The sequence below is a fragment of the Octodon degus genome, unplaced genomic scaffold (genome assembly GCF_000260255.1).
Source record: "Octodon degus isolate 3935 unplaced genomic scaffold, OctDeg1.0 scaffold00004, whole genome shotgun sequence".
Taxonomy (NCBI): domain Eukaryota; kingdom Metazoa; phylum Chordata; class Mammalia; order Rodentia; family Octodontidae; genus Octodon; species Octodon degus.
Window position 1 is genome coordinate 31,657,797 of NW_004524580.1, and position 15,250 is coordinate 31,673,046.

The following is a 15,250-nucleotide window of genomic DNA, read 5'->3' on the forward strand; positions in this document are numbered from 1 at the left end:
GCACACACACCACACGCACACACCATGCACACACACCACACACACACACCATGCACGCACACCACACACACAACCATGCACGCACACCACGCACACACAAACCATGCACGCACACCACGCGCACACACACCATGCACGCACACCACGCGCACACACACCACGCACACACACCATGCACGCACACCACGCACACGCACACCACGCACACGCACACCATGCATGCATACCACGCACACACACGCACACCATGCATGCATACCACGCACACACACGCACACACCGTGCACATACCCACACACCAGGCATGCACACACACATACCACACATGCACACACACCATGCACACACACCATGCACGCGCGCACACACACACACACACACCCCCCTCTCTTATGGGATGCCATAAGCCCCAAGCACTATGGCATCCGTCGGCAGTGCTCAGTCCCTTCTCTAAATTACTGCAGCCTAAACAGTGAGGGGGAGAGGCCCTAAGGAAAAAATAGAAAGGGGTAGAAAAAGTATCATGAGATTTTCATTTTCCTCAAAACCTCAATTCAACAGCACACAGTGTGAAATAGAACAAAATTAAGAATAAAAAGAATCGGAAGGGGGTTATAAGCTACCCCATAATTTTCAGTTACTATATTAGGATGTTGACTTAAAATGAAAGTTAGAATTTAGGGTACAATGGGAACTTTGAAAAAGTAAGAGACCGGAGGAACCATCAATTAATTGCACTTCATTAAGATTGTTCTCACTTAGCGTTCATACACTCGCTTTTGACTTTAAATTGTAGAAAAGATCAGCTATTTCTGTCCAGAAAAGAGAGGCTAATTTTAAGGTCCTGAGCCTATTATGTTACAAGGAACTCAGAGCCTCACGCCTCAGCAAGAGGCGAGAAGGGGCGGCTTCAATCGAGGGCTTCATCTCATGCTAGAAGTGGATTTCCTGTGATAACGAGGAACATCATTACCAAGAGCATTTTCCTTTTCCAAATACGGCTTTTCAAATGAGCAAAATACCTTTTGAAGCTATGAAATTATCTCTTCTCTTTTCTATTCCATCTCTTTCTTTCTTTCTTTCTTTCTTCCTGTTCTCTTTCCTTCTTTCTTTTTTTCAAGATAAAGTCTTGCTAAGTAGCCCAAGATGGCCTTGAATACACAGCAACCTGCCTGCCTCGGCCTTCTGAGTGCTGAGGTTACAGCCGTAGGCCCCCACACCTGGCTTCCGTTTCACGCCTTTGATAGTCAGCCTCCCTCACAGAATAGCCCACCCATCCCTCTCCTGCAGTGAGCTTGTTACCATGGGGACCAGGTCAAGTCCCACCCTCTCTGCAGAGAGCCCACATGCATTGCTGAGTGTGACATGGTGACAAGCTGCCAAAGTCTAAAGCCACACAGTCTCCATTAGGGTGCTTCCTAGCTGTGTGGCCTCGGGCAGTCCCTTAACCTCCTGGGCCTCCTCTTCCTCCCCATGTGAGGACTTGACAACACCTGTGTCTCCGTGCCTGCTGCTCACAGGGTCCTCAGTCAGTGTTGGTGCTCCCTTCCCCCTCCTCTTCTTGCTCCTCCCCCTCCTCCTTATCTCTCCCTCCTCTTCCTGCTCCTCCCCCTCCTCCTCCTAACCCCCCTCCTCCTGCTCCTCCCCCTCCTGTTCCTGTTGTTCCTCCTCCTGTTCCTCCTCCTCCTCCTTCCTCTCCTCCTCCTAGTCCTGCTCCTCCTTATCCTCCCCCTCCTCTTCCTGCTCCTCCCCCTCCTGTTCCTGTTGTTCCTCCTCCTGTTCCTCCTCCTCCTCCTTATCCTCCTCCTCCTCTTCCAATCATGGGTGAACCCCAAGGATTTGCAATGGCCCTCATTGGTGCCCATCTTTAGGACCTGGAGAGGGCCACCAGGTCCTGGCAGACTCCTCATACTTCTCTGTCACTTCCCATCTGATCATCTCACTTCCTCTCCCTTCAGCCTTCAACACTCACGTGTGTGTCACTCTTGCACTAACACGGGGATTGGCTCCATTTGTCTGCAAAGAATCAGGTAACAAACACTAGGCTCTGTACTTCTATGGTCTGTTCCTAACCATTCATCTCCACCGCTGAAGTACAGAATGAGCCTTACACAACCTGTAGGCAAAGGTCTGTGGCTGTATTCCAGTGAAGCTGCTCTGAAATATGGCAGCAGCCTGGACTGGGCCACCTGCCAGGTCCACTCCGAGTGTCCTGAGGACAGGACTCAAGCTTCAGTCGCATTTGCGTCCCTATATGCTCAATGAAAGTTGGCTGGAGACTGAATTAGGGTAACAGTCCCACGTCAGTTCCTCCCATCTGAGAAGGTTCTGGAGAGTAGGAGAACGTTCTAGAGGGAATAAGGAGGCGCACACGGTTACCGTGGCCGAGGGCCCACCGCGGGATGAAGGCAGGGACTGCTCCTCTCTGTGGCTGCCTCTTGTCTCTGCGGATGCAGACTGTTGCTTTCATGAGGAGTCGGGAACTGAGGTCTTGCTGTGCAAGCGCCCTGCTTTTGCTACACTGCATGAACCAGCAAAGCACGTTCACGAGGCGGGCTCAGGCCCTTGGGCTGCAGCTGCTTGAGGACGGCTGAGAAGAGAAAGGAAGCCCCTGAGCCCCCACAGCAGATGACAAAGTGCAGACTTTAGCTGCAGCCTGTGGCTTTGCGGTCACAAGTGGGGTTACCTGTACCAAATACATTTTGTCAAAAAGGTATTTGCAGTGTCAATTCCGTTCCGATCTAAGGAAGTAAACCGGACTTGGGAAGGATCTTCAAGCAGAAAGCCACAGCAACGCATTCCACAGCTCTCGGGGTTTCCTTTCCCAGGTGCTGGTCCCCCCGAGAGGGCTAAGCAGCTCCCTACCAAGCCTGCTCACCCGGCTGGACCAGATGCCTGACTACTCCATCTTCCGGGGCTACATCATGGCAAGTACCACAGTCCCCGGTCCCCACAGAGCCATGGCTCGGGTCACCTGGGCAGGAGTCCTCAGAGCCCTGTCTCTTTCCTCCACAGCACTATGAACTGGAAAGCGCCATTGAGGCTGCCGACACTTACACGGTGTTTGCCCCAAACAATGCCGCCATGGAGCACTACATCAGAGAGAAGAAGATCACCACTCTGGTGTGTACTGGGCAAAGAGCCGGGAGAGCTCTGCCCTGGGGGTCTGAACACTCGACCCCTCATGCCCGCAGACACAGGCAGGCAGGCATCCCAGTGCCTGGGCGGAGCCTCCTGGTCTTCTCCAACTCCCGCTGGCCTCTCCCTGGTCCTAAGCAGCCTAGATACGAGTAGCAGGACCTCGTGGGGTGAAGCCTCACCCCTTCTCCTGTTCCCCGTGTTCCCAATTCCTCATATCTGGGGCGAACAGGTAAAGTTTGTCAGAGGATTCTGTGAATTATGAGAGGCTTCAGTCGTGATCTTGGGCTTCAGACCTGAGGGTGGGCCCCATTCGCACAGGACTGAGTGCAGACAGCCCCACCCCTGAGGGTGGGGAGACGCTGCTTCCTGGCCCCACTTCTATCTGGAGCCGGTGGGGGCTCCCGAGCTGTCACACTGGAGGAGCACAAGGCTGCCCCAGCCTCTGCCCCACATGAGAGGTTGCGTGTGAAGTCAGCTTACACACTGGGCAGTTTTCACCTCGGTCTTCCCAAGGTGGCAGGGCTAAAGGTGGTAATAAGATGGGTCTTGTGCTTGGAATCCCACCCAGCCATCTTGAGCCACCACTGCTCCCAAAACTGGGCTCCGGAGAAGTCGGTGGTCTAACCAGAGGCATGGCTCATGGAGCAGACCCTGAGCACTGCCCCACATCAGGAAGGCCACCCCTCCCCACCGCCTCAACCTCCCTGCCTGGTCTCGCCCACCGCCTCCCGGGGACGCTGGTCCAGGCTGCCAGCTGCAGACAGTCTCGCCTGCCAGGTTCCCCTTGGCCATGTGTCCGTGTCATAAGGGACTGTATCTCCCAGGGCATGGGACTTAGCTACTCACCAAGAGGACAGAGACAGTGTTGAGCCCCTATTATAGGTGTGACAAGTCAGGGGGGCCTCCCAGGATGGCGTCAGGCACCATCTTTACCTTTTCCTTTGAACTTGTTCCTGGTGAACACTCTTTGCTTTTTCCTGCATTAGAATAAAACTTCAGGCGGTCTCACAGCTCTCCGGCCTCCCAAAGGTCCTAAAGTCATTTTAAGCTACAAACACAACCTCCGTCAAGTTAGATGATGAGGATGAGGAGGACCTCCCCCCAACACGCTGTGATCCAGTCTCCCCTTGTTTAGTGTGTGGGTCGGAGACTGCTTGCTTCTCCAGGTACCGGCATGGCAAGGTGACAGCTTTCAGAGACAGGCTCACTGCCAGACGATGAGGCTGTGGGGCCTCTGCCTGCAGGAGGGCTTAGCTTGGGCCTCGTGGAGCTCCTGTGTTGTCCTCGAGACCAGCCCTCTGATGCTGTGGCTTCCGGTCTATGTGACCGCTTTTCCTTAATTTCTACTCTCATCAGCCCATGCTTGCTGCGCGTAAAGATCGCTCCGTGGGGAGCAGCCGTCTGCACGGAACACATCCCCAGCACACGTCCCCCACCGGCCTCCAGTCCCCCCACCCCTGGCTCGGTGCCATTTGCAAAAGACCCCCCCCCTTTGTTGGCTGCCCTTTGTTCTGTGCTCTGTCAATTATTTATACTTTGAGTTCTCATATGAGAGACTTGAGTTCTCATGAGAGATTTGGGTTCTCATAAGAGCCGTGGGTTCTCGTGTGTCTGATTTATTCACTTACTATTAGGGTTTCAGAGTGGATTCATTTTCCCACAAATGACTCAAACGTATCTTCTTTTTGAGACAGGGTTGCATTATATAGTTTGGGCTGGCTGTGAACTCAAATAAGTCCTTCTTGATAGCAGCGTGGCCCTCCACTGTGTGGACAGCGGCATGGCCCTCCACTGTGTGGACAGCGGCGTGGCCCTCCACTGTGTGGACAGCGGTGTGGCCCTCCACTGTGTGGACAGCGGCATGGCCCTCCACTGTGTGAATAGCCCGGGAGCTCCCACGTGAGAAGCACCACCAGCCCTAAGGCCCACAGCAGAGGCTAAATCAGTGGAGTCACCTAATCCTGGACTTTCAGCCTCCAAACTATGAGATAAAGAGTCCTCTTTATTAAGTATCCAGCTATAAGTATTTTGTTGTAGCAACAGAAAATGAGCTAGTGCACAGTTCCTTGTAATAATTAACTTTTTTTTTTTTTTTTTTTTTTGTACTGGGGATTGAACTCAGGACCTTGCACTTGCCAGGCAGGCGCTTATGCCACTGAGCTATCTCCCCAATCCACAATCAACTTTTTGAATTGGATTTAAAACCCTCTTCCCCTTCTGCTCAGTGCAGCAAGTGCAGGCAGCAAGCTTCAACAGAGAGCCGAGTCCCCAGCAGGGTCCACCTGCAGACACAGCCCACCCATGTTTTTTTTTTTCTCAAAAGTATAATTTAATAGTAGAAAAAAAAGGATGGGGAGATGGCTCAGTAGAATAAGCGCTTGCCTGACAAGCGCAGGGCCCTGAGTTCAATCCCCAGTACCGCAAAAAAAAAAAAAAAAAGCAATAGTAGAAAAAAATAGTAGGAGCTGTTTAGTTATTTTCACTCCACATAAATACACCTGCAAAGTAAAAATGCAAAGAGGCGCTGGGACTGGAAGGGCAGCCCCTGCAGGAAGCACGGAACTCCCCAGCGCTGAGAGGATGAGGGGAAGAGGCTAGAGCTCGGAGAACTTAGAAACCTGGAGGTGGGGCTGGATCTGAGGAGGGTGGACCAGCTGGTGTCGCATCTCTGAGCATGGAAGAGGCTCCTTGTTCCTGCAGAGGTCCCTGTGAGCCCAGCGTTGCCTGGCTGGGGTCTCAGAGGCAGGAAGGATGTGATAAAGCTGGATCTTCAGGCAGCAGGAAGGTGACCCCAGACACAGCTGCCACTGCAGGAAAGAGGGGCGCCGCACCTCCTCGCCCTGTGGGCAGCAGCTGACAGAGAGCTACCTGCCGAGGAAAAGGAGGTGGAGCCGCAGCTCCAGCCAAGAGATGGGAGCATGGGAGGCGGCCCGAGCTGGGAGACAGCGACCACACCCTGCCTCTCCCTGCTCTGGGCTGTCCCTATTCTGCTTCCTGCTCTCATTAAGTCCAGCTTTGTTTTCACTAGGGCTGAAGTCAGGGAGTAGGAAGTGTTGGTGGTTGGGAAAAGACATCAAGAGGGCAGGAAGACGGTAAGAAAGGCCTTAATCCAGAGCCCACTCCGGCTTCCTGTGGGTCGCTCCTCTGCTGCTGCAGGCGCCGTCTTGGTTAAGGCCCAAGGCAGCAGCTCCTGCAGCCTGGGTGCCAGATCTGGGGGTCAAGGGACACCCCACTCTGATGTCCCACGCCAGTGCTATGGACCTAGTCAGTCTCAATGCAGTGACAACTATCCTGACCCAATGATGAGCAGATTTCCAGCCTTCCCTGGCTTATGACTGCCTGGGCCTGAGGCTGACCTCAGCCCAATAGACCACCCCTTCTGGAGGGTCAGACAGCTCTCAGGACCTCCAGGAGCAAACAGGCTGGGTATGGGGCTCTGTCTCTCTCCATCTCTTTCTCTCATCCCTGTCTGTCTCTGTCCCTGTCTGTCTCTGTCTGTCTGTCTGTCTGTCTGTCTGTCTGTCTCTCTCTCTCTCTCTCTCTCTCTCTCTCTCTCTCTCTCTCCAGCTGCTCTACCCAAAGAAGTTATCTCCAAGGTCCACTCCCAACCTCCCAACTTTCCTACCTTCCCTGTAGGTCTTAGAGTCACCTGGCAGGCTCCTCGCCACCCTATTTGGAAATTCTGCACACTCTCCAAGGTGGTCTGTTTCACAGCTCACTTTATTGTTTAGTACCTTCCGACTCTTAATGCCTACCAAGACTCACACTGTAAAAGCCTTTGCTGCCCTTTGTGGCCCCGTCGTGCTGGCAGGGTGGGTCACCGGCAGCCGCCCACTTGCTGATGTGCAGGCCCACTCCCCATGTGTGGTGCAGGAGGAGGACACGCTCCGCTACCACGTGATCCTGGAGCAGAAGCTGCTAAAGAATGACCTTCACAATGGCATGCACCGCGAGACCATGCTGGGGCCTGCCTACCTGCTCGGCTTCTTTCTCCGCGGGGACCAGGTATGGCCCTCTTCTTTATTCATCACCCAGGCTCGGTGTCCCGGCCACTAGCAGGGCTCACCTCTTGCACACTGGCGCAGTCTCCCTGCACCTCGCAGGCCTTAGCCCCACAAAAGACTCCTGTTTGGACAGAAAGTCATGACCAACCCAGACTGTCGGCTTCCACTTGCCTAGCGCGCAGTCAGACTTCAGATAGCCGGGGTGGCCCGTGAATTGTGGGGTTTGGACCCCAACAGTCGTGGGACTTCCACACAGAAACAGTAAACTCAGGGGACAGTGCCCACCCACTGGTCTCCAACATGCAAGGAAACCTGGAACTCAGCTGCCTCCCAGGACATGGCCTGGCTCCAGGTGCAGTGATGCACGCGGGACCCATCCAGCAAATGAATTAATGTGGCGATCAGTGTGCGGTCACTAACAGCCACGGTGGCCTTGCAGCATTCATGTCACACAAAGCCTAGATATTTAAATGGCTAGAGTTCATAGAAAAGAATTAGACTAAATGTTTAAAAGATTTCCTTTGTTGTTTGGTGGTTGTGGGGTTTTTTTGTGATTTTTTTAATTGGTTTGGTTTCATTTGGTTTGGTTTGGCTTGAGTTTTTTAAGACAGGGACATACTATATAGTTCAGGCTATTGTTGAACTCACTATGTAATCCAGGTTAGCAGCAAACTCTCAGTGATCTTCCTGTTTCAGCCTCCCCAGCACTGGGGTTATATATGTGCACCACCACACCCAGTGACTGTTGTTTTTGAGACCGTCTCACTGTGTAGCCCTGGCTAGTCTTGAACTCATAGCAATCTTCCTGCCTCAGCCTCTTAAGTATTGGTATTAAAGTCATATGCCACCATGCCTTTAACTATTTAATGTATTTCAAACATAAGCTATTTAATACATTTCAAACATAAAAATCATATTTGTGTACCTTAAATGTCAAGTGAAAAGATGAATCTATAAAATGTTAACAAGAAACTCATGGTGATATTCTAAAATAAATCCTCACAAGAAAAATTAATAAAGCTGGGGAGGCAGCTCAGCAGCATTAGTACCTGCCTGGCAAACACAAGGTCCCAGTTTCTCTGGTACAGCAAAATAATAATAAGAAAGAAAAGAAAGAAAGAAAGAAAGAAAGAAAGAAAGAAAGAAAGAAAGAAAGAAAGAAAGATCATTTTTTAAGAACCACTAAGGACTGATAGAAATGAAATTTTAAGCAATAATATACGTCTTTTTATTTTTTTTGTTTTGTTTTGTTTTGTTTTCTACAGTTTTATTGATAAACAGATAGCAATGAGACAGTTTCAAATCAAATCGGAAGTACAGTTTCAACAAATAATACACTGCATATATTCTTCTTAGTGGTTAATTGCTGTACAAGATGCGGACTTGTGATCCTATTTACAAACACCATTAGAACAAATCATTCTATTCATTAAGACAATGCAACTATATATCTATCCCAACCACTTTGAATACACAGATACAGAATGGACATTCATCGGTGTACCCCATTTTTCCTAAGTTCCGTTATTGAATATTATAGGTGTGTAAACTCAGCAAAATATTCTAAAAGAGTCCAGTAGCCCATAATAGCATTGGGTGTTCTGTTTAACTGGCAATGTCAGAAATTATTGACCTGAGTCCCCCACAGCTTAACTTAACAGCATGGCTTTATTTCTTATATTTCGTCTTCATACTTTTCTACTGGATGGTTAAGACCAAGGTAAAGCAGGACCTATGCAACAAGAGTTGTAGCTTTTTGGTCTGAGAAGGTCAATGAAATGCTCTCAGGATTTGTCCTGAGATCCTGTACCTCAGATTGTAGAACTTTTATCAGTGCAGCCATGTGGATGAGTCACGGCCATTGCTTGGCCAATGTGCTCTCTGTGAAAGCCTGAGAGAGTGTCTTCTCCCCATGTGACTCTCCTTAGGCCCACTCTATGTCATCGATCACTTTCCTCTTTGGCCCCATAATCTTCTTGATCAGAAAATTTGGGACACTACCGAGGTACATGACGTTACAGTACAAGTTCTCATATGTCCTGAGTCTTAATTGACCTTAGAAGGCTAGGGCCAAAAAGTTGGCTTTCCTTGTAGCCCTCCTTTTTCTCTAATTTTGGTCTGCAAACTTAGGTTGTTACCCATCCAGAAAAAAAGCTTATTGTTATTATCAAATGATTTAGGCTATCAATCTTAACCTCACTATCTCACTGCATTTCAAACATCTTAGGCATAATAAGGAACAGGTATTTTTCATCAAGTATTGATATGTCGAACTTTAAGTCCCTACATAATATGATAAAAAAACATTTAAAAATTAGATTATATTTTAAAAAATAGGATAAAGAATTCTATGCTTCTCATGTTTGCACATAAGTCCAAAAATCTCACCATATACAACCTTGAAGCAGGACAGTCCCACAATATTCCTTTTCCTGTCTCTTGCTTTCATTCACCACCCCCTTCTTCTTGAACATCCACCTACCCAAGAGACATCTTAGCAGTAACTGGCATGTCATGACAAGCCGCCCATATTCAGAATACCACAATGACAGGCACTCCCAACATGAAACCACTATTACAAATTACCATCTGCAGTGCAGTAGCTTATTAGTTCACAGGTATCAGTATATGTAGTTAGTCAGGGTGAAAATTACAAGTCTTTTTAAAAAGTAATCTTAGAAACAATTTCTTCAGTGCTGTCAGCCCTGAATTACAAGTAAATTTTCTGTCTATTTGGAGTTCAAAAAAGTCTTTCCTGCTCTTCACTACTTGGAGAATAATCTAAGGGCAAATATTTTTCTGACTGTAACAAATAAATCCACCTATTTTATATTAGCTTTAAGATACATTTTCTAATTTTTCTTGGGTTGGCAGTTACAGTATTGACAAAACTGAGCTTTCATTTCTGGTTTCATTTTATCTGTCATTTTTTTATTTCATCATGTAGAGATGGATAGTCCAGTGTGATTAGCCAAATCAGTTTCAGTGCTGTAACTGAATGATGTCATTTGTTTTGTTCAAAAATTCTTTTACTAGAGAAAGAATTCTTCACACACCGGAGGCTTTGCGCGTTCACTGATAGTCATCTGTTTTTCTGTGACACTGAGCGTAGGAAAAATGCTTTCCAAATGAGTAGGTGTGTTTAAATCAAACTTTTAATGCAGCCCATAATTCTCCAAATATATCCCATGATAGAAGTGATTCAGGGTGTTTTACTGCCAAGTGAAATAGCCTTATAGCGCCAAATGTTCTGCTATGTGGATATGTAAAAATAGCTCAGCACCTTGGAATTCTGGAAATTTGTATTATAATCAGCATTTGAGACCAAATAAGGTTTGCTGGTGGTTTTCCAAATGAACACAGAAACTTGGAGCCCATCTCTGAAATTCAGCCCTGATTCACATCAGCATCTAAACAGACTCAGCTTGCTGCAGGAAATCACAGGGGGCGTTTGTACCCAGAGGGGGCTCAAGTTACATGGGCAGGAGGTCATTTGAGTTTGTTTTCATGTTTTGGTGATAGTGGCAACTGAACTCAGACTTTGCACTGAGCTACATCCCAATCTATTATTATTATTATTATTATTATTATTATTATTATTATTATTATTGTTAATTTTGAGACAGGGTCATTCTGAGTTGCTGTGCTCCCTGGGCTGTTTGAACTTGTGATCCTTCTGCTAATAGGCCCACTTAGTGGGAATGTTGAGGACATTACTTCAAGTATTATGTTCTGAATTTTAAAACCTTACTGCATACTAACTTGACACCTACTTAGTATAATAAAACATTTTCTCCTTTTCCAACCCTCTGTGCCACTATATCTTCACACACACACACACACACACACACACACACATCATTGTTTTTAAAGAGTCATTGATTTTCATTCATACTCACTACTGAATTAGTGCCTTTGTTTATTTTTCATGAATCAAGTATTAAAACACCCTTTCCTTCAAGAAGTTACTATTTAAAGTGGAGTTTGGCATGGCAGCAGTGAGCCACTGCCTTAGTCCTTTGTCTGGGTGTTTACAGACATGGTAGAGGATTAGAACACACCATCTTTTGAATTCAGCCTTGCTGAGAGTTGCCTGTGATTCCCTGAGGGGCAGAGGTGAGCTGGAGAGACAGCTGCGCCCTCCGTGTGTTTGGCTGAGGAAGGACTCACACCTTAGAGCCCCCGGTCACACAGCTCAGTAGGGCCACGTGCAGGACGGTGACTCCCCAGCTTGGGCCAGAGCTCTGTCCACTACAGTGTGCTGTGTCCAGGTGAACAGCGCAGTGCCCCAGGCTGTTGTCACACCGATGGACCCCACACCCATCTTGCCCACTGGCTTAAAATCACTGTAATAAAATCTTGATTCACCCTCTTGTTCACAGCTCTACGTAAACGAGGCTCCAATAAACTACACCAACATAGCCACTGACAAGGGAGTGGTCCACGGCTTGGGGACCGTCCTAGAAATTCAGAAGAACAGATGCGATAGCAATGAGACCACTATCGTTCGAGTAAGTTCTGCCCACGCCCAGTGATGCAGCCCGTGAGTGATGGCTTCATTTTATAAATTTTTACCTTAAGAATTTTCTATTAGCATATCTCATCGCAATCCCTAAGTACAGAGAACACATTTGTGATGCGCTGCACTGGGCTCAGGTTCTACAAAGGCAAATAGGATGCGACAGGACCCTCAGCAAGCCCACGATCTCAGGCAACAGATCGAGCTACCCTGTGGGCCTGCCAGGCTACCAGGAGGGCTGGACTGGGCAGGATTCTGAAATAATGACTATCTCCAAGGGCAACCGGGCGTAGGGAAGGAGCGAAGAGGCGCCTGTGGCAGCTACTGGCCAAGCCTGGCCCACTAGATGAGAAATACAGGGGCAGCATGGCTCTAGCCCCGGGGCAGCACAGGCCCTCTAGCAATGGTAGCAACCACTGACATTTCGTGGGCACTCGCTCTGCGTTGGCACCACTCCAGAAGGTGAGGTACACGAACCAGGGGCTCCTCACAGCACTCTACAGGGGGCAGCTGTGGCCAGGCTCATTTCACAGAGGGCAAAATGAGCCACTGGGGGAAGGAGGGCAGCAATGATGCAGCCATTGTCTCAGCTTCTCTTCTCTCGTTGCTGGGACAAGTACCCAGTATTCAAAATGAAGGAAGGAAAGGTTTGTTTAGCTCACAGTTACTGGAGGTTTCAGTCCGTACTCAGCTGGCTCCAAGGCAGAGGGGCACGTGGCAGAGAGCAGCCTTCCATGGTGGCAGCAAAGAGCAGAGAGCAAAAGGGAAGAGCAGCAGCAACAAGGGCTACAGAGAGCAAGTCTGGCTCCCTTAAGTTGCATTCAGGCTGTCCGCCTAGTACTCACGCCCAGAATCCCGGTGGATCATGAGTTAAGCACAGACTCTACAAGTCTGCCCCATGACTGCATGAGGCTTTGGGGGGCTAGACACAAACCATAACAACCCATGTCCACACATCTGCAGCAGGCAGAGGACTCTCAGGTGCCAGGCTGTACTGACCCATGGGTGCCTAGTTAAGGACTCCGGACCCCAACCTGTTTCTGTCTTAGGAACAGGCAGCTCATAAAAGTCTCTTTCATGGGTAGCGTTTGCTCTGTGTATTGCTGTTTCTAGGAAGCATCTTGACACTGCAGTCACCACCTGGACCTCGTGTTTCCCACGCCGGGTCCTTGGGTGGCTGGCCATTAGTGTCTGAATCTGGCCCGGGTGACTGAACAGGGTTTCTAACAAATGAGGGTTGTTGTTCAAATAATTCCGATTTGGATGAGGTGAGGGGCTGCCCTTCTTGAAGGCTGTCAGAGTCAGAAGACCAGGGGGTAAAGCAGTGGTCAAACACACCCGAAGTCTCTCAGGTGCTGTCTGAAAAAGCTCTGAAGAGCTTGGCCACATGCTCTCCCTCAACTTTCAGTTCTGTGTTCCGAGGCCTCCAGGCTCTAGAGAATACCAGGCTTATTTGGCTCTAAAACTAATAACCTTGCCATGTCTGCTCTGCCCGTGTGCTCTGCCTAGGGAAAGTGTGACAAGTGTCCGTACCCACCCATCTGCCCGCCGGGAACCAAGATGCTCGTAAGTGTTCTGTGTGCTTTGAGAAACCAGCTTCCAGGTCCGAGGCAGCCCGAGTCAGAAAGTGGATGGCAAGGAGACGTCATTGCAGAGCCTTCCTGCCTGCCCTCAGTTCCAGGGACTCTCACTCCACTCTGTGCCTCTTCGTAAATTCTGTGTAACTCTACTTCCTCATACTGTGTGCACCTTTATAAAGCTTTGAATGGATTTTGCAGGCACTAAGGGCACATGTAATGAATAGTTGCCTAAAAGTGTGTCCATACATCTACACGCAATGCAGGAAGGGGATTTCCACTTTCTATATCACAAGAAATGTGAGTACACAGGAGAAGACAGCGCATCCCCAAGCGTACAGGGCTGGGCCCACTCCACCTGCTGGGTTTCCTTTGATAGTTGAAGATGCAACTTTCTCAAAGAAATACATACAGACAAGAGAGAGGCAGACATGGTGTTGGATGAATCGCCCACGAATGTCTCTTATAACTTCTTTGGGCAAGAGTTACTCTTTTGGATCAAGGGTACAGGGTCTCACTATGCTGTTCAGGTTGGCCTTGAGCTCACTTTGTAGCTTGGGCTGATTTCAAACTTGCACAGATCCTCCGGCCTCAGCCTCCCGGGTGCTGGGATTACAAGCATGTGCCATCACACCCAGCAAGAGCCACTTCTGATAAAAAGCATGATGAAGAAAAAGCACTTCCGGTTTCCGTAGCATGATGACAGTGGTGTATGCTGACTCTCTCCCTTGGGCTTTAATTTGATCTCATATATTTTAAATGTTGATAAGGAAGCTTAATCCCACCAAGAAAGATTACAAATTAACAAACAGAAACACTCACATACAGCTCAGTGAATGCACAGGACTCGCCCATCCGGTTTATTCCACAACTCTTACAAACTCGAGTTAGTCTTCCTACAGAATCTGACCACATGGCATAATTTCACTTTTCTACCTAGAATTCCTCCATTTGGGGCCGGGGAGATGGCTCAGTGGAATAAGCGCTTCCCTGGCAAGCGCAAGGGCCTGAGTTCAATCCCCAGTTCCGGGAAAAAAAATAGAATTCCTGTGTTCACCATCTCTCCCAACACTGGGCTTGAGATTTTTGCTCACAAAGTGACACCAATACCCACGGGCATGCAAACCCAACAGCAATGTGTCATTTGTTTATTTTAGGCAATTGACAATGTTTTTCCTCATTAAAAACCAACCGAGTTATGCCTGTTCCACAGGGCAAAGAGAGAAGCCCGTGCATCTACACCATTTACTTCATGGGGAGGCGCTCTGTGTTCATCGGGTGCCGGCCCACGTGCGTGAGAGTGGTCATCGTGAGTCCAGCACCTCGGCGACGCAGGGAGCAGAGTCACCAGCTGGCTTTCCGATGGGCTGCCAGTGCCTTTGGGCCATCTCCATTGTCCTAGTCATCCATACAGTAGCAGCGAGGATAAAACTGAAGAACAGGGGCCGGGGAGATGGCTCAGTAGAATAAGCACTTCCCTGGCAAGCTCAAGGGCCTGAGTTCAATCCCCGGTTCCCCCCAAAAAACCCTCAGGAACAGCCCCCAGATCAGAGCTTCAGTGAAAGCTGCAGCATTCACACGTGGGTGATGAGCAAAGGCAGACCCTCAGAGTGCGTGGGGTCGCCCTGTTCCCCACGCGAACAGGAGCGGTCGCTCAGTGAGACACGCGGCAAGTGGTTTAGAAACCAGCACCCCAGAGCTAAGGGCCTCTGTGGGCCACTTGGGAATTGGCTGGAAAGTTCTCTGCGCCTCCTGCGGGTCTGCCTCAACAAAGGCGGGGGTGGGAGGTTCTGCCCTCAGCCTGCAGAGCCAGGGTAGGAGCAGAATTTGTCATCACGCTCTGGGGCAGAGGCAAAGGAGCCCACAAGAGTTTCTGAACCCCAGGACACTCATAAAATTCCCAGGGCCCACCCAGCAGAGCCCTCAGTAGCAGACAAACAGTGTTCAAATCCAGGGGCCAGGTGGGGTGACAGCCTGTGTCTCAGGGTGGCGGGGACCACGGGGGGGGG

General features: G+C 49.3%; 1 protein-coding gene across 2 annotated transcripts in view; it reads left to right on the plus strand.

The window, feature by feature from the left end:
* The window catches only part of Stab2 (stabilin 2), a 157,510-nt gene that overhangs the window by 86,266 nt on the left and 55,994 nt on the right, over positions 1 to 15,250 (plus strand). For both annotated transcript variants that reach the window (XM_023716932.1, XM_023716933.1), the window contains exons 32-37: positions 2,829 to 2,927; positions 3,016 to 3,123; positions 7,015 to 7,146; positions 11,528 to 11,656; positions 13,174 to 13,230; positions 14,455 to 14,550. In XM_023716932.1, the coding sequence (XP_023572700.1) occupies positions 2,829 to 2,927; positions 3,016 to 3,123; positions 7,015 to 7,146; positions 11,528 to 11,656; positions 13,174 to 13,230; positions 14,455 to 14,550 (621 nt within the window). The remainder of the gene's footprint in view (positions 1 to 2,828; positions 2,928 to 3,015; positions 3,124 to 7,014; positions 7,147 to 11,527; positions 11,657 to 13,173; positions 13,231 to 14,454; positions 14,551 to 15,250) is intronic.